The sequence below is a fragment of the Peromyscus maniculatus genome, chromosome 4, assembly GCF_049852395.1.
Source record: "Peromyscus maniculatus bairdii isolate BWxNUB_F1_BW_parent chromosome 4, HU_Pman_BW_mat_3.1, whole genome shotgun sequence".
Classification (NCBI taxonomy): domain Eukaryota; kingdom Metazoa; phylum Chordata; class Mammalia; order Rodentia; family Cricetidae; genus Peromyscus; species Peromyscus maniculatus.
In genome coordinates this window covers 141,601,561-141,626,188 of record NC_134855.1, presented here as the reverse complement: position 1 = coordinate 141,626,188, position 24,628 = coordinate 141,601,561, and the positions used below count along the sequence as shown (strand labels likewise).

Here is a 24,628-nt window from a genome sequence, read left to right as displayed (position 1 = left end):
GAAGCCCAGAGACGTAAATGAGGGTGCATCGGCTTGAGAGGGCATGGGGGGGCAGCTCATCTTGTTCTCTTCTTTTTAATTTATGAACTGATCCCCATTACTCACGTTATCCTCTGGTCCCTGTGCTGTGGTTTCTTGGCCGTTAGTCTGGTTCGGGGTTCTAAACTGGCTGTGGGGTGGTTCCCAGTTCTGTGCTTCAGGGACAGTCATCCTCTGGACATTGGTGGGGGAGGCAGTCAGGCTGTGGGGATGCCTCTCGCTTACTTACTTTTCCACGATCCTCCCTGATGTCATGTGGACAGTGCGCGTGCCTTATGCCGCTATCTTACTTTGTAGGGAAAGGGGGACCCCGGGAAGGAAGAGGTACTTTGTGATGATGGATAAAGGCATTAAATAAAGCCACGTTTACATTTGAAGATGGAAGGTCACGGTAACTTTTACCTGTTGTTTAGGCTTCCACATGTCGGCTTTTTCAAGTTGCAAAATAATAAAATCCGATTTGAACTTGAACTGGTTTCAGTGAAGTGGGGAGGGGCCTCACCTACAGCACACAGTATCGGCATTTCCTTGACCAAATCTGAGCCATGTTCTATCCAGGAAGCTGGGTTTGGGGACGTTGACATGAAAACAATAAAACACACAGCTCTCACCTCAAAGGACATAAGAGACAGTTTGTCCTGCAGCCAAATAAGAGTGGCCACAGCCCAGGAGTACATATTAGGTTACCCCAAATTCCACCTCCCAGCATGGTGACAGTTTCATGAAGTCTCATAACAACAGAACAAAGAAGGTCATAGACTCAGACTTTCTAAAAACACACCATGGGAGCATCGAGGAGACAGGTTGCTGCAGAGCCGGGTGCTGCAGACCTGGGTGCTGCAGAGCCGGGTGCAGCAGACCCGGGTGCTGCAGACCCGGGTGCAGCGGAGCCGGGTGCTGCAGACCCGGGTGCAGCGGAGCCGGGTGCAGCGGACCCGGGTGCTGCAGACCCGGGTGCAGGGGAGCCGGGTGCGGCAGAGCCGGGTGCAGCGGAGCCGGGTGCTGCAGAGCCGGGTGCAGACCTGGGTGCAGCAGACCTGGGTGCTGCAGAGCCGGGTGCAGCAGAGCCAGGTGCTGCAGACCTGGGTGCTGCAGACCTGGGTGCTGCAGACCTGGGTGCTGCAGAGCCGGGTGCAGCCCTGGGTGCAGCAGACCTAGGTGCAGCAGACCTGGGTGCTGCAGACCTGGGTGCTGCAGAGCCGGGTGCAGCAGAGCCAGGTGCTGCAGACCTGGGTGCTGCAGACCTGGGTGCAGCAGAGCCGGGTGCTGCAGACCTGGGTGCTGCAGAGCCGGGTGCAGCCCTGGGTGCAGCAGACCTGGGTGCTGCAGACCTGGGTGCTGCAGAGCCGGGTGCAGCAGAGCCAGGTGCTGCAGACCTGGGTGCTGCAGACCTGGGTGCAGCAGAGCCGGGTGCAGCAGACCTGGGTGCTGCAGAGCCGGGTGCAGCAGACCTGGGTGCTGCGGACCTGGGTGCTGCAGAGCTGGGTGCTGCAGAGCCGGGTGCAGTAGAGCCAGGTGCAGCAGCCCTTGGTGCTGCAGAGCCGGTTACAGCAGAGCTAGGGTCTCCGGTGCTGTCCGATGGCACACTTAGCTGTCGCGTTGGTGGAAGCCAGTGGTCTGTCAATATATTCCAAAAGTTTCAACTTTTGATCACAAAGATGTCAGACACAGCTGGGTAAGCAAGAAATGGCTGTTGGGGGCTAAGGATAGCCCAAGGTAAATCGTAGTTAGGCTCAGGGTCCGTAATACTCCAACCTCTCCGCAATCGCGGCAGTTCTAAACTGAGTCCGCCTGTAGTGAAAGCTCCTAATCAGATATGACTTCTTTCCAGGAACTCGAGTTCTCAGACAGCTGAGGGGCTTGTCCCCCAAAGGAAAGTCACCAGCAGTGGTGATCTATTACCCAACAAATGGAAAAGAACTGCCAAATGCTCTCCAGTAACGTCAACGTCCATCTATCCAGTCGTGGGACTTAGCTTTGAAGAGGACAGGAAATAGGTTAATAAGCCAGTGTAAGGGGTGGGAAGGACATCAGGAAGGTGTTGAGGACACTGTGAGCCTTCGCTGAGCAGGACTACGTCCATCTGATTGACACCGAAAGACACATAGGCTCCTCCTAGGTTTTCCTAGGATCCCTGAAGCCACACTGAAGGAGGTGACTGTGTCATGGGAGCCGAGCTAGAAGGTCAGTTACCAGAAGACTGTCAGCAGGTGTGGGAGACACTTCCTGATTAGACTCTACATTGCATTACAGAATATTTCAGTAGACAAAGGAAGGTACACACAACAATGGTCCTTATGTCACAGCTTCAGGTGTCAATTTGACATAAATCTGAAGTCACCTGGGAAGGAAGAACCTCAGGGGAAGAATTGCCCAGATCAGAATGGCCTGTAGGCATGTCTGCAAGGCATTTTAATTGCTGATAGATGTAGCAGGGCCCAGCTCACTGTGGGCAGTAGCGTCCCTAGGCAGGTGGGCATGGACTATATAAGACAGGTAGCTGAGCAAGCCAGGAAGAGTAAGCCAGTAAGCTGAGTTCCTCCACGGTCTCTACTTCAGTTTCTGCGTCCAGGATCCTGTCTTGACTTCTCTTGTAGCTGTTTTCTCCAGTTCTGCCTTGCCCACGGTCAGGACAAATTTCTCTCACTCACCAGTCCCGCAGCAGCTCAGACCCAACCAAGTAAACTCACAGAGACTCATATTACTTATAAACTGTATGGCTGTGGCAGGCTTCTTGTTATCTAGTTCTTCTATCTTAAATTAACCCATTTCTATAAATCTATACCTTGCCACATGGCTCGTGGCTTACCAGTATCTTACATGTTGGTACTCATGGTGGCAGCTGGCAGCATCTCCTGACTCAGCTTTCCTGTTCCCAGAATTCTCTTCTCTGCTTGTCCCACCTATACTTCCTGCCTGGCTACTGGCCAATCAGCATTTTATTTATACAGAGCGATATCCACAGCATTCTCTCAATGATGGACTGTGACCTGGAAGCGTAAGCCAAATAAATCCTTTCCTTCCTTCCTTAAGTTAATTTGGGTCTGTGTTTCCACACAGTTGCAGAAAGCAAAGTAGGACATTATCATAGCCACGTGATGATGATCACCTTACAGATAGTCACTTCTCAGAATTCATCCCTGAGTGACTGTGGAGCTGGAGGTAGGTGGGTGGGTGGGTGGTGAGGTGTGTCATGGCCATTGGACAAGTGTTTGGATGGATGGATGGCTAAGTGGTTGGGTCAGGAGTGGGTACATGTTCAAGGGAATGGATACTTGAGCAATTGGAAGGCAAAAAAGATGGATGGGTGGGTGGATGGGTGGATGGATGGGTACCTATGCTGAGTGATGAGCTGGATGGCTGGATAGATCATGGTGCATGGATGGACAAAGGGTTGGATGGATAGTTGTGTGGTGAAATGAATGGATGGACAATGGTTTGATTAGTGGAGATGATAATGGATAGATGATAGGGTGGGGAATGAATGATTAATAAGTAGTTTGGAAGGCCTATTGGTTACTTTTCTGGAACAAAATGTATGACAAAAACAACCTAGGGAAGTGAAGGTGTGTTTTGTTCACAGGTGGAAGGTACGGTCCATTGTCGAGGGGAGCGGGCCACAGCAGCAGGCGCTCGGAGGGCTGGTCACATGGCAACCACAGTCGGAAGCAAACAGATGAATGCTGCTGCTCACCTCACTCTTCCTTCTCATGCAGTTTGGAACCCCAACCCCTGGGATAGGACTGCCCATATTTATGGCGATTCTTCTATCTCGGTTAGGGTTTTATTGGTACTTAATTCTAAATTAATAAAACTCTGTGACCTTTCTAAAGTAACTTGGAGAGAAAAAGATTTAGTCCAGCTTACAACTCTCAGGTCTCCATCACAGAGGGAAGTCAGAGCAGGAACTCAAGGCAGGAACCCGGGAGCAGGAACTGAAGCAGAAGCCATGGAGGAGCACTGCTTACTGGCTTGCTTCTCATGGCTTGCTCAGCCTGCCTTCTCATAGCACCCAGGACCACTAGGTGGCACCACCCACAGTGAGCTTGACCCTCCTACACCAACCAAGAAAATGTACCACAGGCTTGCCCACAGGCCAGCTGGGGGCACTTTCTCAACTGAAGTTCCCTCTTCTCACACAACTCTAGCTTGTGTCTAGATGACAGAAAAACCAAACCAGGACACCTTCCCACCTCGGTTAACCTGACCTACGGCTGATGGCCTCGGGTCAGACAGACAGGGAGCTAAACGAAAGCATTGTGTAAGAAGGTGCACAGGCTGCAATGTGGAGTGAGCGTGTGATGGTCAGACAGACAGACGGACAGTGCAGGTACAGCCCCTAACGTCTTACTCTCTCATCCATTTCTCAGCACTCTGCCAGCCTGGGTTTCCCCAGGATGACTGGAAGGGTCTGATTGGCTGAAATGGCTTCCAGGAGGAGTGGACAGAGAGCAGAGCCCAGGCACCCTGGGACTCCACATCGTGCATGCTCAGGGACCCCTGGGTACCAAGGACCTCACACCCTTCTTGCACACGTAGCACCTGCCGTTGTGACCTAGCATCACACTTTCTGCCACTACTACACTTACTCTGAGGGGACTTCTGTTGGGAGCTGAGCAACTTACATACATGGGTTTTTCTTGTGTCTTTCGTTAGAAAACTTCAGGGGGCTCTGGAGAGAACAAGGCAGTTAAGACTGCTTACTGCTGGGCTGGAGAGATGGCTCAGAGGTTAAGAGCACTGGTTGATCTTCCAGAGGTGCAGAGTTCAATTCCCAGCAACCACATGGTGGCTCAGAACCATCTATAAAGAGACCTGGTGCCCTCTTCTGGCCTGCAGGCATGCATGCAGACAGAACACTGTGTACATAATAAATAAATAGATCTTTAAAAAACAAAACAAAAAGTACGTACTGCTCTTCCAGAGAACTTAAGTTTGGTTCCCAGCACCCATATTGGGCAGGTCACAACTACCTATAACTTGCTCCATGGGATCTGATGCTCTCCATCGGCACCTGCACATTGGTAGGCCCTCATATAGACATGCACATACACATAAATAAATATAAATACTCTTTGAAAAAAAAAAAAGAAATATAGCTGGGCAGTGGTGGCACACACTTTTAATCCCAGAACTCAGGAGGCAGAAACAGGCAGATCTCTGAGTTCACGGCCAACCTGATCTACAGAGCAAGTTCTAGGACAGTCAGGACTACACAGAGAAAGCTTGTCTCAAAACAAGAACAGAGAGAGAGAGAGAGAGAGAGAGAGAGAGAGAGAGAGAGAGAGAGAGAGAGAGAGAGAGAGAGGAGTCAAGTTTTAGCACTACATACAGGGAAAGATCTAGGGGAGAAGATGACCTTACCCTTAATTTCGTTCTTTTTCTGTCGTGATGGCTTCTGTCAAGCTGGTCTGACAGACTAACAGTCTGCAGTCTCAGGGTGGTTGCAGACAGGGTAGTATCGTTCTCATCTCTGTGTATGTCAGAGATTGTGTTGCAGAAAGGACCCTTGGGAATGGAAGGAGGAGCGGAGAAGGCGTGGCTAGAGTGGGCAATTGATTGATGGGTGGGAGCGGGTAGGTATGTGGATGCATGGATATATGGACGGATGGATGGATGGATGGATGGATGGATGGATGGATGGATGGATGGATGGATGGATGGATGGATATGTGGATATATTCCTGGGTGGATAACTGGATGAATAGCTAGGTGAGTGGTACACAGATGGATGTGTGGATGGTAGATAGTTGAATGTTAGATGAACAGATGAGTCCATGATAGAGGCCTGGGTTAGGCCCCTTTGAGAAAACCAGTTGATGGGATCTCTTGAAAGAGATGGCAATATCTGTCACAGAGAGGGGGTCCCCAGTACCTGTCCTGGGGGTAAACTCCTGAAATCTTCTTGTTGGATGACATTTAGTTTATTTTAGGGTGTTTTTTTTTTAATCTATTGTTTTTATTTTTGAGGCAGGGTCTCACTATGTAGCCTGGCTGTCCTGGAACTCTCTACATAGACAGAGCTGACCTCAAACTCACAGAGGTCTGCTTGCCTCTGCCTACCTACTGCTGGGACTAAAAGTGTGCCCCATGCCCAGCTTAATTTTTCACTTTTAAAATAGGGTCTCACCATGTAGCCCAGACTGGTCATGAAATCCTGGCAATCTTCCCGCCTCAGCCTCCAAAGGGCTGGGATCACAGACATGTGCCACCATACCTGGCTCAAGAGATTTTAGCTTTTAGTATAAGAAGTGACTCTGATTTCTCAAAGCCAGAGGCTACTGTCCTCACCAGTCTAGGGTGACAGGCTAGACGCAAACATTGGGATCACATGCTGTAGATGGCACAGAATTGAGGTGACATTTGGGCCCAGACAGAAGGGATGGAGGCTAGAGAAATTGTTCTAAGGAAGGGAGGGAAGGTATGAAAATTGGGGGTGTGGGAGGGGATGGGGGTTAGAATAAAGGAAACTTAAGGAAGTGCTGGGGGCCAAGACTAAAAAGCAGATGGACACATGGAACCCAGTTGGCCTTGGATTGGGGATCTTATTTTCTTGAAAAGACCTGGGAAGACGTAGGCAGGAACACCATGTGATCCAACTGATGCTTTCCACACGCCTGGGTTTGAAGGGGATATTGGTGGCCTGGTCACAGGGCTGCTTCCTGGATTTTAAATTTTGTTATTAGGTTTTTCATTTTATGAGCAACATAAACTTTATGGCACAGATCTCAAATCTCACCATCATGATGTATTTACATGATCCCACCGAGGTAGTTACATCACAGAGATCAAAACAGAACTGAGTAGGAAAGGCCTGCCTGCTCCTGCCAGCTCTGTTCCATCCCTCTGCTGCGCTGGCTTCTGTCTCTTCTGATAGAAGATAGAGATAGGTGATTGATATAGGTTGATTGATGACTGGTAGATAATAGATATATAGATGATAGATGATAGATAGGGAGGGAGGGAGGGAAGGAGGGAGAGAGAAAGAAAGAGAAAGAAAGAAAGAAAGAAAGAAAGAAAGAAAGAAAGAAAGAAAGAAAGAAAGAAAGAAAGAAAGAAAGAAAGAAAGAAAGAAAGAAAGAAAGAAAGAAAGAAAGAAAGAAAGAAAGAAAGAAAGAAAGAAAGAAAGAAAGATCATTAGACCACTTGCTACAAGGCAGTCAGTGCCAGTGGTGCTATGCTCACCAGTGACCACCGGGTGGCAGTGTGACCACAAGCTGTGGGACCAGGTGCCAGCAGTTGGATGAACCTCCCCTAGACAGGATTTTGCAGAGCCATAGAACAGCCCAAGAATTAACAGAAGCGCACCTTTGTCAGTGGTCCACACTCAGACATGATGCCCTGTCTGTGAGAGACAGCCGAAAGGGTTCAATTCAGACTTAAACATGGACTCTCTCATTTTCCACAGTAAAATTGTTATCGTCATTTAGATTGTTTGAGGAAATGCTGTTTATTTTATTTTTATTTAAGAGGTTTGTTTTGACTTTGATTCCTTGAGACAGAGTCCCATGGAGCCCAGGCTGGCCTCCAACTTGCCAGGTAGCAGAGACTGGCCTTGCATTCCCGATTCTCCTGCCTCCTCCACCTTCCAAGTGTTCCGGCGTGCACCACCACACCTGGTAGCATTCGTTTATACACAGTAGCTCATTCTAGGATGGCGATAAGTCAGCTTTGACCAAACACTGGCTTTAAATATCAACATCACACAGGGACGGTGGCACATGCCTGTCGTCTGTTTGAGGCCAGACTCAGACCAATTGAGTCCCTGTTTCAAGACGGGGACAAAAAATTCAAAAACTAAAATTCACCATTACATCTGTGGCTAGAAATGGGCAGTAAGTCTCTTCTGACTGAAGGCTAGGTGTTCTCTTCACTGTGAGTGGAAGGGGGGTGTGGGGGAGACAGACACAGAAGAACGTGAAGAGAGGGGGAGAGGGAGGGAGAGGGGGAAGAAAGGGAGGGGGAGAGAGAGAGTGTGTGTGTGAATATTGTCCTGTGAACAGCAGCTGTCCAGCCTAAGTTGAGGGCCCTGCATGGGAGTCCAGGCTGGACCACCTCCCAGCGGTGAGGTTCATGGGCTAGCCATGGCACCTGAGCTTGTTTCCTTCTCATAAATTTGAAGTCCTTAAGTTTTATTCGCCATGGCTTGTTCAACACCAGCGTTTCCCAGACGGTGGGCTGTGGCATTGATACAACAGTAGGGATGGACAACACCGGACCGGGTGGCCCCAGCTGGCGGTGCTCACTTGGAAGGCTGGAGACCCCTAAGAAGCGGAGCCTCCAGGGAGGAGATGGGTCTCGAGAGGCGGCCCTAAAGCTTTGGTATCCGGCTTCACTTCCTGTCTGCTCTCTGCTTCCTGGATACATGTGACCAGCCACCTCACCTGCCTGCCGCCCTTCTTCACCACCCTAAGGATTGCATCCCTCCTCAGACTGTGAGCCAGAATGAGCCCCGCCCCCTTAGGTGGCTTCCTGTCAGGTGCAGTCACAGGTAGACACGGCTTTGTGACACACCCTTAAGTACGTGAGTGCCGTTCACATTCAGTAATGGACAGTGTCATTCTTCTTCCCTCTTCAGAGTTGGGGGCCTCTGTGTGTCAAGCCATCCTCCTGCCTCAGTCTCTTGCCTGAGGAGTCACACACACAGGCACGCCCCACCGTGCCTGGCTGCCATGCGTATTTTCATCCTGGAGGACAGTTAAGCAGCTCATGTCGCACCACTAGTGCTTCTGGGAAACAGGGTCTCCCATCACCCCATTTTAGAGCTGGGGAAGCTGAGGCTTCAGAGTTGACGTCTCTCTCCCACAGTCAGAACCAGAGCTGGCTTTGCCCCAAGATGCACCTCAGCTTCAAGCCTCCTCCCCAGGTGGGATGGAATGGCCAAGAGCTCGGCCTGTGACTGGCATACAGTAGGTGCTTAATAAATGTTAGAAGTGGGTTTGTAATTGCAGCTCTTCCCTAGTGTGCCAGGTGACCAGCAAGCTAAGGGCTGAGGCAGTTTGGGTCTCTACCGTCCAGGATACTGGTGTAGCAGAGAAGAGCTGTACGGCCACAGACCGGTTCACAGAACACATAAATCCCGTTATTCTACTCCCCCCGCCCTTTTTTTTTCCTTCAAAATCTGACCCCATTATATATAAAGCTTGGGATATTCACTTCAAAAATCTAAGACTTTGAACCAGGCATGATAGTGCATGTCTTTAATCCCAGCATTTGGGAGGCTGAGGCAGGAGGATCTCTGGAGGCCAGCTTGGGCTGCAGAGCGAGCTCTGGACCAGCCAGCCCTACACAGTGAGGCTGTCTCAAAAACAAAACAAAATGGCTCTGTGGTTGATCACTTGCCTGGAATGCACAAGGCTGAGTTTATTCCTCACACAGGGGTGGCAACAAACACCAGCCACTCCCAGCAATGTGGCACTCCCATAGGGCAGTGTTCACACGGTGCAAACCTGAAAGCCTGACTCTCTTCCCCTTCTTCAGTACCCACCTGGTCCCCAATCCTCCCTCCACTTCCCCCATCTTCCTCCCTACATGCATGGTCCTGCCTTGGGGTTCACCCAGCATCGTGGTCACCCCTGGAGCTCTGGAAAGTATTGCTGGCCAAATCCACCTCAGAGGGGCTGTCATTCCTGGGGGTGGGGTGGGGGGCTCCACAGGCATTTATTGTTTGGAAGTTTTCCCAGGTGCCTCTAACACTCAATCAGCATTAAAAATTGTTGCCTAGCCGGGCGGTGGTGTCTCACATCTTTAATCCTAGCACTTGGGAGGCAGAGGCAGATGAATCTCTGTGAGTACGAGGCCAGTCTGGTCTACCGAGTGAGTTCCAGGACAGCCAGGGGCTGTTACCCAAGAGAAATCCTGTCTCAGAGGAACCAGCAAGATGGCTCACTGGGCAAAGGCACTTGTGGCCAAACTTGATGCCCTGGGTTCAGTCCCTGGGACCCACATGGTGGAAGGTAACAGCCAGTTTTACTAAGCTGTCCTGTAACCTCCATATGCACACCAGGGCAGACACACACACACACACACACACACACACACTAAATAAATAAATAATTTTATAAGAGATGCTTTAATAATGTCCAGGTTTCTTGAACAATTGGAGCCACCTAGAACATGATGTATGTGGTTGATTTTGTTTCCAGCAAGGATGCTATTTCTATGGGGACCGATACCAACCGTATTTCGGTCATGACTGTGTACCCCATACTTGGCTTGACAAACCACAGCGTTGGAATGAATTCTCTGGAATGAATACTCTCCACCCATTTTTCTGTCCCCGGTGGTCGCCTCCCGTCTATGGGCTGCAGTTCTGCACATGGCCACCAGGGGGCGAGGGCACTGGATTGCACTAACCACTTTGGCTAGCCAGGCTCTGCCATCAACCCCCGCAGTCCCTTGCTAACGGGAAGGAACAAGGCCACTTCTGTGTGTTCAGACCCCTTCATGACCTTTTCTCATTCTCAGATTCGGAGTCTGGCATCTGAAAACACTCAACCGGGGGCCTGGGATGCAGCTCCAATAATTGGTAACCTGTGTGAGGCACAGGGTCCCCAGCCCCTCAAACACCCTCTGCCCACTCCAAGGTCACGAGAAGCCTGCAGCTGTGTCTGGACATGCAGTCTCCACCTACCTGCCACACACTGGCGGCCCTCTGGGCTGTAACTATGACTCCACGGAGACCAGCGGGGACAGACTGTGACAACTGTCCACAGGACAGTAAAAAGAATGAGGACATTCTGTACGTGGACTTGAAATCTAAGTGAAACCAGGCAACCAAAAGTGTGTCAAATGCTCACTTGTGTATATATAGAGAAGTCTGCACTGTGTAAATGCTAGACACTGAGGGACATTCAAGGCCAGGGGAGAGCAGGGTGGCTGGAAGGGTCTTGATACAGACTCTTACAAATCTGCAAGCGGGAGTCATGTGACTGCATTTGGCAGTTGAATGAATGATAAAAATCAAGGTTCACATCATTTATTTATTCACTCTTTTATTTGAGACAGGGTCCCGTGTAGTTCAAGCTGGTCTTGAACTCACTACCTAGCCAAGGGTGACTTTGAAGTTGTGATTCTCCTGCCTCCCCCTCCCAAGTGCTGGGATTGTAGGCATGTGCTCCCATTCCCAGTTCCAGGAAGTGCTGGGGACCAAACTCAGGGCCTTGTGCATGCTAGGTCAGCACCCTACCAACTGAGCCATAGTCCAGTCCTAAACTTCACATTAAAAATAAAACAACGGGCTGGAGAGATGGCTCAGAGGTTAAGAGCACTGACTGCTCTTCCAGAGGTCCTGAGTTCAATTCCCAGCAACCACATGGTGGTTCACAACATCTGTCATGAGATCTGGTGCCCTCTTCTGGCCTGCAGGCATACATGCTGTATACATAATAAATAAATAAATCTTTAAAAAAATAATAAATAAATAAATAAATAAATAAATAAATAAATAAATAAATAAATAAATAAAACAACAAAAAAAAAACCCACCATTTTTCTACCCTGAATGAGCAAGTCAGTTCTTTACGTCCTTTCCTCTGTGGAAGGCTTGGGGTAGGAGGGGTGAGGGGCAAAGGAGGAGGGGGCCCAGAAGCTTCTTTCTGAGGGTGCCCTTCAACAACCCTTTTAACACCTGGGGACTCTCAGGGTTAAAAGGAAACACTCTCACAGCCCCCCTCCTCAGAACCCACACCCTACACATGCATACGCCCACACAGAGGCACATCATGTGCACACATGTGCCCCAGGCCAGAGACGTGGGTAACTCTACCCAGAAAACCCTGGGAATGCCAGCCTTCCAAGATGGACCTTCTAGCCTAGAGCCAGAGGCCGATGGACCAGGGCTTCCAGGATGGCACTAGCACTCTCACAGAACCTGGTGGCCCAGCCCTCTGCTTGGCCTCAGGGAGACTGCAGCTACCCTGACTGGAAAGAAAGTACCTGCCCAGGGCCACCCCTCTAGGGTACCCCCGATCTCAGGGGACTTTCCTCTTGTATTTGGCCATTCGTACCTGACACAGCCACACCCTCACCCATGGGAGACTGTCACGATCTAACCATTTTGTCAAAAGTTTAATTTAAAAAAAAAAAAGGTGAAGAATCTGAAAAAATTGGGATGTTGAGAGGAGAGATCCCAAAAGATTATAACCGCGAGAGACCACTGGCTCAGTCACAAAGAAACACCATCATCAAAAAAGATATTTAAGTTTAATACAAATTTTATACAAAGAAAATGTGAAAAAATACTCCCATATGCTAAAAGCAGTTACGCTTCCCAAATAAGGCCAGCTAGGCTAGATTGGTTTTTTTTTTGTTTTGTTTTTTGACAACTGTAATTCAATTCACAAATGTTCTTTCTCTCCGGTTTTCTTCTAGCATTTCTTCCTTCCTTCTCTAGTAGGCGTAAACTAGCTGGACAATGCACAGCTTGCATTTTCTTATCAACAATGAAGAGATAGTAAACGAAGACTAAAATGTACAACGGAATGTACTGGAATGATATACAATTAATTTTTCTCATATACACACATCATCTTTTGCTTCGATCGATGCTCGTTTTACACAACATACAAAATGGAACTACAGCAGACGTAGCGTTAACGGGACAGCATGACCGGTCTTGGCTTTCTCTCACACTGCCTGTGTTTCATGCTTACATAAAAACGTAGAACTCCAGCATATAAATAATACATACATGCTCCATCCGCGGGCTCACATGTCCTCAGCGTGCACCTTGCTTTTGAGTCCTTGCTTCTGAGACGCCTATCTCTTCATAGCTAGGTGTGAGTGTTTATGGAAAGCACTCCACAGAGAGAAGAGGTAGCCGCACGCGAATGCCATCCGCATCCACGATGGCGCGGGGATTGTTTGTGTGGACCTTCTGTAAACGGCAGGCTGCTTTGCCTCTTGGGGAACCACAGCCGAGATCACAATCACACATGCTTCTCTCTGTCCTTCGAGCCCAGCAAACTTGTGTTTCACAACATCGTCTTGTAGGGTCTGTGAGGGGCCGATGGCTTGGTGTAGCGGGTCCAGGACAGCATAGCCTGGGAGCTCCGATCGTGGTGTGCTGCCGAGTGACAGCGGCTTCCTCCCTCCCCTGGGGATCCAGGGAGGAGGACCTGTGTGAGAACAGCAATCCCTGGGCCCAGCCCTGACACCACAGTGAGGCCAGAGGACTAACTAGCCAGCCCTCTGGATTATCAAAACATTCTTTTCGTTGTAGATTTTTTTTATATATATATAACTTGTTTTTCTTTTTTATAAGTTAAGGTCAGTATAGATATGAAATGGAAGGTAGGCTAGGTCAGTGACGTCACAAAGTGTACCTACTTCCACCTCAAGTGTTGGGCTCACGAGGTCCGGCAGTCCCAGTCAAGGCCCATGCTGGGATGGAGTCCAGTTGCTGCCCTGCAGCCAAGCCCACGGGCAGAGCCTGAGTGTGGGGATCGGAAAGGTGGCTGTTCTCCAGTTACTGTTGCTTCCGGTTGTTTGGGTTCTTTCCCCCCCCACGGGGAGGTATTCTGGCTCACGATGCACCCCTAGTCCCAGAAGGCGTCAAGGCGGGACTCCCGCGACTCTTTGGGTATGAGGTTCTTCGCGCTGGTCCCTGCACTGTGCTCGGAGCGGGCCGACGCTCGCTTCTCCTCACTGCTGCTCCACAAACCTGTCTTGCTGCTCCGGGAATGGTCTGTGGAGGAAAGGCAGCAAGCTCAACTCTCCTGCCCACCTCCCCTCGACTCCTCCCCCAGCTGGGCGCTACCTCCTCCCCTCCAGCTGGACAACCCCCATTGTACCACAGCTACCACTGAGACCCCTTCTCTGGAGGCATACAGAGCAGAGGGACAGCTCATTTGGGGGCTTTAACCACAGCTGACTGGAAGATCAGCAGGGGGTCGTACTTGCAGGTACATGAAGGTTAGTGAGTGATGGTGCCCCATCGACAGGGGAGCCTGGCCCTTGTTAAGTGACTGAATGATACCACAGGGCCCATGCACTCTGCCTGACATTGGTCTTGGAGAAAGACCCTTGGAATCCGGCACATGGTCTCCCGATGTTAACAGGGCTCTTAGGTAATTGAAAAGACTCACATCCAAACCAGGAAGAGATTGGAAAAGAGAAGAAATGAGGAGCAGATGAGGTGGCTAAGCCCCCCTGGACACAGACCCCATGGACTCCTAGTAAGGATCATGTCAGGGGTCAGTGACTGAAACAGACCCCAGCTGACACCTGGGATGGTTTTGAGGACACACAGGTACCAGGCTAGGTAGCGGTTGAGGCAAAGAGAATGCTAAGAGAAGAGTATTGCCGCTCTCTTGGAAGAGGACCACAGCCCCAATCTGTGGGCGGTGCTGGCGGCGGCGATGACGGCCTTCATGGCTGTCCACTAAGACCCCTTACTTCTGTGACCATTCACTAAGCTTCCAGGTTCTCTAACTCTCCTGAGCTTCAGAGCGTCAAGCTTAGAGAAGGAACGGAGCCAGTGAGGAAGGGCTGCTGCTGCCCCTAAGAGACTGCACTTCTGTCTGTCTGTCTGTCTGTCACAAAGTATGTGCAGAGAATGCTCCAGTTGCTTCTACATTCAGCCAGAAGGGGGCAGACAGTGTCCTAACAGGCAGAGGGCAATTCCAAACTGCCCTCTTATGCACGTTCCTATTCCTAGCTACACTATAATCTTCGAGGGGCTGGCACGGCTGTAGTCACACCTCGCCGAGTCCTTCCAGCTCTGGGGAGAGCCAAGATCAGTGGGGACACTAAAGACAGAACTGGAGATCCCAGGATCCTCAGGCCTGAGCCTCAAATGAACTGGGTCCAGGATGCTGGCTGACGTGATCGGTCATGGCAGGGGAGATGCAGTATCAGCTGAGACAAAACAAAAGCCCCGAAAAGCCAACCCTACACGGTCGGACCTCAGTTTGCAAAGTACAGATAAGACCGCAGAGCAGAGGGAGACTCGAAGGACAGGACACGCCCACAAAGACACACACAAACACACAAAAAACGAGGCTTCTGCATGCCAGGAATGACTCCCGGCAGCTCCCATGAGACAGGGTCATACTTACACTTCTGGGATGGGTAGTTGGGGTGCGGCTGGTGGTCTGTAGTGGTTGGGGTATAGGCAGGTTGCTTGTCACACCTCTTGCTAACTGAAGAGAGCACAGGTAGCCTTAGAGTCTGTCACAGCTCAAATTCCACACAACCCCAGGGGACGACAATCATGGTCACCGACGGGCTAGCCGCTCCTGCACATCTGCCACCTAATTGGATGTGCTCGCAGGTGCCTGGGGCTTTTGAAAATGTGTGCAAACCACAAACAGGGTTGCTGGACACAGCACCACAGAGGGAAAGTGGACATACAGGGACGTAAAAGCGACCCAGGATTTACAAGCCACAAATTCTCAGGATTTTGAAAACTAAACTCTGCGAACCATAAGCTCTGCCAAAAGCCTGATTCTAGCAGGGAAACTGAGGCTGGATTGAGGTGCACTAGGGTAGCAGACACCACACAGCAGAGCAGAGGAGAATGGACTGGTTATCTGTGAAGAGCGGGAAGGCTGGCAAAGATACTACACTGAGGACAACAGGGGACAGCAGCCAGCAGCGACCAGCGGACTAAACCTGAGGCCACGATAAAAGGACATCCAGAGACCACATCCAAAGAGCCCCACCCCAAATCCTCAGGAAAGCCAAGTGTGCTGGTACACACCTGCCACCCCAACCCTCGGGAGGCTGAGGCAGGAGGATTATGACTTTGAGGCCAGCCTTGGCTACACAGCAAGTGGAAGTCCTAAAGAGTTCAGCAGGTGGACACTGGAATTAGGAGAAAGAAGGAAAGGAAGGGAAGATCACCACAGCGGGCCATGTGCCTGGGCGATGAGTGGCGTCAGAGTCACTGCAAAGGGAATCGTGGGGTTGCAACTTTTCACACTCAGAGAGGAAAGAGGAGAGAAGAGACAGCGAGGTGCACATGTTCTCAGTCGGGATGCCAGCAGGCCACGTGTGGGGCGGCATGGATGTGACAGGTGACAGGAAGGAGAAGGCCAGCTGACAAGAAAAGACTGCCTCTCCTGACAGCCAGGGGCGGTCGGACTGCATAAAGCAGCGACCTTAGAAATCAGGGAGTGGGAGGGGAAGCCCACGGATGAAGTCTAAAGACAGGTCAGAAAGCAGGACGTCCCGGCGGGCCGGCACGGCAGTGGAGCCAGGCAGAGGACACCTTGCCGGCTCTAGTCTAAGTCCCCGGGCTTGTATGCAAGGACACTCTGCTTAATACTCTTAAAGGACAAGCTGCCGCTGGGGAGATGGCTCCATGGTTTCCCCAGCACACATGAGACCCCGAACTCAATCCCCAACACCACACAAAAGGCCATCAAGTATAAAGGACGAAGGAGTGGGGGGAGGCCGGTGCCCCCCTAACATCTGTCCTCACAGACCCTTCCATTCCCACACTGAGGCCAGATGCAGACACGCAGCTCGGGACCACTGGCGTTCGTAAGGCCTTCCTTCCTCCAAGCTATGTCACAGGCAGCGACCCCAGGACCGAGTTCTGGCACTCATCAATGTGTCAAGAGTGAGGCGGGGGTGTGGGGGGAGGTGGGTCAGCAGTCAAGAGCATTGGCAACTCTTCCAGGTCCTGAGTTCAATTCCCAGCAACTACAATCATCTATAATGAGATCTGGTGCCCTCTTCTGGTCTGCAGGCTTACATGCAGGAGAAACACTGTATACATAATAAATAAATAAATCTTAATTAAAAAAAAAAAAGAGTAAGGAACAGTGTGGGTGGCTCTTTCTGTTCTGACAGGTCCATCAGCACAGACAGTGTTGATGGGAAAAGAGACCGAGAAGCTTCAGACTGTTTTCTGCACAGTGTCCCCAGCACTCACCGCCAGGAAGTCCCCCCCCCCACCTCCCCTGCTCTTGGGGAGTTTGTGGGGGTGGGGGGTGTGTACCTGTGAGTGTGGAGGCCAAAGATAATGATGAGGGTCTTCCTCAATCATTTCTCCACCTTTATTTATTTATTTGAAAGACAGGGTCTCTCTCTCACTCAAGCCTGTGTCTGGCCAGTGAGTCTGAGATCTCGGGTACGGGACACGGGAATTACAGGCACACGCTCTCACCGGGCTTTTCACACGGTGCAGAGTCCAGGCCTTCACGTCTGTACCCCCTGAGGCAGCTCTCCATCACCCCTGCCTCATTCTTTACCCTGGACTCAAGACAAGACTCACTCTGAAATCTCCACAAGTCTAGGATTGCCTGAGATAAAGTGTCAGTCCAGTCGGCTGGGTTGGGGCTCAAAAAAGGCAAGCACCAGCCTCAGAAAAGAAGGCCTAGGCAAGGCTATGAGGTGTCTCCTGAGCACTGCATCCGTGCCCAGCACTTTAAGAGAAAAAAATAATTGTAATAATAATAAAACTCACAACAATTAGACTTGTAAATGCCCTTGCTTGTCAATGCCTCCTTCTTCCGTTTTTTGGTTTTTAGTTTTTTTTCTTTGGGGGAGGGGGGAGGGCGATGGCATCTTGCTATGTAATTCTGGCTGACCTGGAACTCGCTATGTAGGCCAGGCCTGTCTCTGCATCCTGAGTGCTGGGAGTAAAGGCGTGCGCCACTATTGCTGAATGAGTGGCTTCATCTTAAGACAATGGTGACGTGCCAAAATAGAAGCCGGATAAGTGAGCTGAGGTGTGAGAGGGGAGATGGAGACAGGGTACCAGGAGAGGCTCTACCTGGGCTATGAGAAGGGAAATAGAGGCAGGGTACCAGGAGAGGCTCTACCTGGGCCGGGGAAGCTGAGCGGACAGGTTTCAGGTTGTGCTGCTCAATCCAGTAGCCACGAACCAACAAAGTTGCTATTTCAATTATCTAAAATAAAATGTGCAATCCCATCCCTTAATCACACGAGCTCAAGGGTTTGATATCCATTTCCAGGATGGACAACATAGACCTGACCACGGCTCTTGTGAGGAATTTTCCATCAGAAATGAGGGGTGTGGAGCGGAGGAAGGACCGTGGAAACACAGGTGAATTTATCAGTGCTGCCCGGGAAGGACAGGAACAGAGGGGCAGGTCAGGTGCAGGTCAGCCTGGCTAGGCAAGGCAGAGAGAATCTGGTGCTTTGCTTAGGACAGTGCCCAAGCCTGATGCTCCACAGGATGCGGAGGCAGGGAGGGCCAGGCAGGCGGTCTGACAGGGAACAAAGGACTTGGGCTGCTGCTGTTAAGGAGTCAGGGACTCATGACAGGGACTTAACAAGATGGCCAAGGAGGAAAGGAACTGTGCCGGGGTGATCAAGACTGCGTGTCTTGGGAGGAGTCTGTTCCCCAGGGTGATGTTCTCCCAGTGAGCTCTGGGGCTCAGGTGCAGAGGAGGAAAACGTGGAAAGCTGGACTTCTTTCCAGGTGTGCATGTTGAAGAAACAGGAGCCTGGGAGCCTGGACTCTACTATCAGAGCTCCTGACAGAAGGGAGGGCCAGGGAGATACAGCTGGAGGGGGGGGGTGGGGAGTGCCAGCATTACACAAACCAAGGCCACAGGAACAGCCTGGGAACCACCTCCAGCGTCCATTGACAGCCATTTTGTGGGGGCTAGCCTCCACACCTGGCATACTATGGAAGGCCCAGCTCTGACATCTGACAGCTGAGCAACCCGAGTGTCTAAGTCAGCTCCTGTGGACCACCTCCTCATCTGTCACAGCAGCTGCTTTCTCAGAGAGGCTGGGGACAGCAGGACCCAGCACAGAGAGCAGGGCTTCCTGGGGCCTCTTCTCACAACTCCCTCCCCAACCCCATCAGATCGAAGGCCTCCTCTCCATTTAAAGATGCTCCAGATCAGGGGTCAGCAAAGGGAACCAGGGGTCCCAGCAGACAGCCACTTCTGCAGGGCAGGGCGTGCCGACGCATGGCCATGCACTGGGCTCCGGCTTTGGTCTGTGGCCTGCACAGCTGTCAGGGAGGACACAGCCTTCTGCTGCGAAAGAGTGTGGCTGCCCTGGCCTCAAAGGCAGAGCACGGGGCCAAGTCCTCTAGCAGGTTCCCACTGGGCCTCAAGGTCATCCCGAAATGTCATTTCTCGGCTCTAACTCCTCCATGGCACCCCAGAGTCCCAACTACAATCCCCCCATATCTTATTCAATTCGTGGGTTTCTTTGCTTGTTTATATTTGAGACAGTTTCATGCTGTAGACCAGGCTGGCCTAGAACTCAGAGATCCACCTGCCTCTGCCTCCTGAGTTCTGGGATTAAAGGCCTGTGCCACCATGACTGCTTTTATTTTACACTGTATTTTTATTTAAGCATCACCTCTAAAAAGTGGAAAATCCTTTAAGGCACCTCATCAAACATGATTTAAAAATAAAGAAAGAAAAAAGAAAGGAAGCAAGAAAGAAAGAAAGAAAGTGTTCCTTACTAAGGGTACCCTCCATTCTATCTTTGTGAAGAGCAGAACTCAAGCCAGGCAAGGGGGCACAGGCCCACTACTCCAGCGCTCAGGAGGCTGAGGCAGGAGGATCATGAGACCAAAACCAGAATTTGAAATAATCTATGACATTAATGACATCGTGGAATGACAGAAGCCCCGAACTCAGCAACAGGCAAGAACTGAAGGAGATATGGGGGGGTGGGGGGGTGGGCAGCCCCTGTTTTGTCCACTAGCAGCCTTCAATTACATTACACCCCAAGTCTGTGAGTTAAAAAAACAGCTTAGCATGGTGGCACACGCCTTTAATCCCAGCACTCAGGAGGCAGAAGCAGGGGGGGATCTGAGTTCCAGGCCAGCCTAGTCTGGAGAGCGAGTTCCAGGATGGCCAGGGCTGCACAGAGAAACCTTGTCTCCGAAACAAAAATGATTAAATGTGTGCGTTTAGATCCTCCCTACCATCACCCCTTCAAACTGCCATCCTGAGCGACCTTCCTCTGTCTACCTCACTGTGCAGAAGCAAACATTAACTTTTAGTTTTCAGCTAAAGAAAATCAGTGGACAGAGAGATCCTGCAGCCAAGACAGGAGAGACCCTCAAATTGGCCAAAACCATTGCGGAGAAGGAAGCCATTGCTCTGAACTCTGGAAGCAAGCTCAGAAGAATGTAGGAAAAGACACCCGAGGCTCCCAGGAAGGAAGGATGGCTCAAACTAACCCAAGAGAAGATGCCCACAAAGGCCAGCAGGGGATCCCAGGAGAGACTCATTGACAGAGGTCCTACTCATCATCATCTTCGTCACCTAAGGCTTTAAAGGTCTTCATAAGGCCTGAGGACCTCAGAGATTCTGTGTCCCAGTGAAGGGTGCCCTTAGTAACACAATATACATGGCTGACCAATGCAAGGAGGCACCCGGATAACACCTTGCCTAGCCACACCCCCACCCAAACCCATCCAATGTACCCCAAAGGATCCCAAGCCTTTAACTCCCCCCAAGTCGACCAAGTGAAATATAAAACACCATCTGCCCACCAGGGGGCGACATACCAGAGCCTTGGTTGGAACCTAAGAGAACGGAGGAGGGCGTCTCTCTGGAGCCAGAAAGGTCCAGGGTCTAGAAACACAAACAAACAAAAAGATGGGACCCTAGAACCCCAGGGAATCATGGAGGGGGCTCACTATTCCCCCACCCAAGACACCTTAAGAGGCCTCTACCTGACAATCAGACAAGAACAGATGGATGGCCACACATCTTACGCTCTGCCTGCCAGATTCTAAAGTCCAAACAAAGCGTCTGAGTGATTCCCCCGTTTACCCCTATTGTCCTCGCTCCTAGACCATTCACTGCTTCCGAAGCTCCACCCACAGACCTACCCAGCACCTTTCTGTGCAAAAAATGTATACACTGCTCAAAAATGCTACCAACTTGTTTATTTCATTAGTCTCTTACTAGGCGACACTGTCACGTCAACAGGGTTTTACTGACCATCTAATGATCTCCTGAAATACAGTTAAAAGTGTAAGCAATGATGACCACACCCCCTAAAACAGCCTACGTATTCAACTGTTATCACATACCCCATGGGAAGCAAGCAGCTAGGACCCCTGTGGTCCAGTGTGACAGCACTGGCCACACGTGGACACTTAAATCTCAAGTAATTTTAAAATAAGCAGGTCCTTGGCTAGTCACATCAGCCACACTTCTTGTCCTCCATAGTGACAGGTGGCTGGAGGCTTCCAGGCTCAGCAGAAGGGGCATTGATTACAACCCTGGACAGCAAGGGACATTGGGGGTGGCAGATACAGAGAGGGTCCTTGGCACAGGGTGGCTGTCAGCGGGGGACCCTCACCGAGCTGTCCTTGCTCTTCTCTGATGATGTCTCTTTCTCTTTGGAGGCGCTGGCCGTTTCTGAAGGTGCCGACGGCGCAGTGGAGGAGCTGCCCTGGGATGACTTATTTCCTGTGTCCGTGCTGGCCTCAGCATCTGCTTCCTGCTGAGGGGCAGTGGCTAGGGACCAATTAGAAGGAGAAAACTCGTGAGGATGCTGCAAGCCGTGTGTGTGATGGTTTCAGGCTTCATTTAGAGCCCAGCTTCAAACCTTTGCCACACCTCGAGGACCCCACAGCTCGGTCCCTATCCGACCCCACCAGGCTCCATCCTTCCCAGTCCCACCTAGAGATCAGGCAAGGGCCCCGGTCTCCAAAAGCCAGAACTCCAAACTTTGTTTTAGAATTGATCTTTTAATATTTAGCAATTCAAGTTTTAAATCACTTGCTGAGGAGAACATGTTCTCCAAGCCCAGGAAGCTTGTGGGGAGCCAGGCTGTGACCGCCCTTCCCCACAAAGGAGCCTCTGGTCTTCATCTAGGCTTAGATCTGCCTCAGCCCAGTGTTTGTTTCTGAGGCCGAGTGACGGAGACTAGGATCTTCTGAGAGGGGGCACAGAGCTCCTGGGTGAATAGGAAAGCAGGGAGGAACTACCAACACAGACCTCACTGTGCCACAGGGAAGGTGAAAGATTTAAAGAATCTACATGGAGTGCCCCTCCCCCAATGCACATCACCAAACATGGCTTGGGCTGTAGGGGGTGGGGGGTGGGGTGGGGAGGCCTTCGGGTCAGAATGAGAGGTGATGGCTCATCATGGCAGTCCTAATAACAAGTCAGTTAGCTCCCAGCCAGCAAACACTTCTTCCTTAGCCTGAGAATCGGGACTGCATCCTGCTGAAGGCTGTGGATTCCTGCTACCTCGAAGAACAGATCACCTGGTCAAAAGCTCTGCCAAGCTGGCTGTTGGAGGTTGGAGACCCTGTGCCAGGTCGGCTGTGTGACCCGACGACTGCATCCCTTGCTTATCAGCAACAGCTGTTTGCAGGCATCCGTGGCAAGAGCCCGCCCGGCAGCCTCCCCGGCAGGCGCCCACTCGACGGTACCTGACTGGGTACAGGACTTCATGTGCTCAGGCCAGTGAGCCTGCTGGCACGGGTAGTCACAGTAGCTGGTGTTCCAGCAGCAGTAGAAGATGGCCTCCTTCTTGCAGTTCGCACACCACTGCTTCTTCTTGGTCTCGTCGACCGCCTGCTGCTTCTCCAGCTCCAGCTGCTTCTTCACCTCGGCGATGAGCCGATCCCGCTCTTGCTCCAAGCTCTGCCGCATCTCCGCCATGGTCAGTTCTGCAGGAGGAGGACACTGGCTACATCACCTGATCCGGTGCAGCACGCTCGCCGTCAGGCCCCCGGGTTCACACAGACCTGATCTAAGTCTTGGGAATGGCCCCCACTAGCTCGGGGACCCTGGGCCAGTAATCCAGCTGGGACATTTATCACTCAAGTCTGATGGCCCTGTCACACTGTGAGCGATGGATGGGCCGGGTACGTAACAGGAGGCCTCAGTGATGTCATCCCAAGTAACCTCAAGTTGTAGGAATTCCACAAGCCCTCCAAACAATGTCAACTGATATTCGCTCCACTTTATACTTGTAACATGAGCATTACCATACTCCCAAGGATACACTCTACCATCCTGTTTCACAGAAAATAAAGGCATTCTAATACAATTTGTCCTGAGATACTGACTGAACCCGGTCAGGGACACTGTGGTTGATTATTATGCTAACGGGGCAACCATCAACCCACTCATTCCTAGAAAATTCCTCTGCTTCTACTCCAGGCAGTATATACATTCACAAGTAAACCTTCCACTGAGAGCAAATGGTCCCTCAATCCCCCACACGCTCTTCGTCAACCAAGAAGACCAGCAAAGGGCCACCAAGGTAAAGCTGGTAAAGGTGCTTGTGGCCCAGATGGGGTCTGCACCCGCACCCCCAGATCCCTGAGGACTGTGCTCTCCCCAACTCCGGACACAGCCTAGTTGACATCTGGGCCCAGACTCAGAGCAGTCACAGGCTCACACCCGCAGGGGTGTGGGGGTGGGGGCGTGCATGCGTGCGTGCGTGCGTGCGTGCCTGTGTGTGTGAGACTCACCCAGGTTGTGCTTCATCTCGGCAAGCTCCTGCTGGTGCAGCCACTGCAGCTTCTCAATCTCGATCCTCAGCCTTCGAATCTGCAGGGAGGACACAGGCGCCTCAGACACCACCCGTGGCAGCCAGCCGGTCCCCTCAGGTGTGAACCTGAGCTCTGCCTGGCAACCTGGCTCTGAACCCACTGTCCCATAGCTCAGGTCGTGATTGTGTGGTGAGGGGGAATGGGTCCCATACACACACACACACACACACACACACACACACACACACACACACACACACAGAGAGAGAGAGAGAGAGAGAGAGATACACACCCTTGAGGATCCTAGTCCTGAAAGCCAAGGCAAGTAAGCCATTTCCCCCCCAAAAAAAATATACAGCAGGAGGGAAAACTAAATAATACATTAAAAATTTAATTAGCACTGGGGGTAAGGGGAGGGGGTGGAGGGGGGAGAATAGGGGAACCCATGGCTGATATGTAGAACTGAATGGTATTGTAAAATAAAAAAATATATATATAAAATAAAAAAAAAAATTTAATTAGCATCGTGATTCTTTTAAAACCCATGAAAACAGGGCGACACCGAGATAGCTCGGCTGGAAAGCATCTGGCGCCAAGCTGACTCGGGAGGGAACAGATAGCTGCTCCACACCCTCCCAAAACCTACACAGGACGCCCCAGAGCCGAGGACCACCTGTACCCCACGCCTGAGCAACTGAGTGAACAGCCACATGCCAATGCAGAGGAGTATGGCAGGGTTGGGGGCTGGAGGGGCGTGGTCATCCTGGCACAGACTGGATCCAAGGTTTCAGGGGAGACACGTGGACCAGAACTTCAACCATCCACAAATGCTTAAAATGAACAAAAAGGGCTGACTGTAGTGGTATAGGCCTTTAATCCCAGTTCTCAGGAGCAGAGGCAGGTTTACTTAAAGTCGGTGAGTTCAAGGCCAGCCAGGGATACATCGTGAAATCCTATCTCCCTGCCCTCCCCCACCTCCACCAACTGCCCAAAGAAAGTTCACTGGGGACAGAGAGATTTCTCCTTGCTGGTTGACACTGTCAGTGTACTCACAGAGGGTCACACTTATAAAACACACAGGCACACCCCCTCCCCATGCACCATGACATGCTTGTTTGTTTTTAAATCTCCACTGATTTCTTCAGGGCCTCTCGTAAGCCTTTACATACCCACTGT

At 51.1% G+C, this 24,628-nt stretch overlaps 2 protein-coding genes across 28 annotated transcripts in view; one reads left to right on the top strand and one right to left on the bottom strand.

Moving 5' to 3' along the window:
- The window catches only part of Eya2 (EYA transcriptional coactivator and phosphatase 2), a 169,328-nt gene extending 168,912 nt beyond the window's left edge, over positions 1-416 (top strand). For all 3 annotated transcript variants that reach the window (XM_006991129.4, XM_076571146.1, XM_042276810.2), the window contains exon 16: positions 1-416. This exon is cut by the window's left edge and continues 257 nt beyond it. The gene's annotated coding sequence lies outside the window, so the exon portion shown is untranslated.
- An 11,808-nt stretch (positions 417-12,224) lies between these two features.
- Zmynd8 (zinc finger MYND-type containing 8) overlaps positions 12,225-24,628 on the bottom strand; it is a 102,126-nt gene continuing 89,722 nt past the window's right edge. For 16 of the 25 annotated variants that reach the window (XM_042276822.2, XM_006991128.4, XM_076571158.1 and 13 more), the window contains 6 exons: positions 23,432-23,510; positions 22,382-22,621; positions 21,301-21,458; positions 20,498-20,564; positions 15,099-15,182; positions 12,225-13,726 (listed from right to left, as the gene is read on the bottom strand). In XM_042276822.2, coding sequence (XP_042132756.2) covers positions 13,578-13,726; positions 15,099-15,182; positions 20,498-20,564; positions 21,301-21,458; positions 22,382-22,621; positions 23,432-23,510 — 777 coding nt within the window. In that variant the 3' untranslated portion in view covers positions 12,225-13,577. The remainder of the gene's footprint in view (positions 13,727-15,098; positions 15,183-20,497; positions 20,565-21,300; positions 21,459-22,381; positions 22,622-23,431; positions 23,511-24,628) is intronic. The other 9 variants (XM_042276825.2, XM_016009395.3, XM_016009398.3 and 6 more) reach the window with 1 other exon arrangement.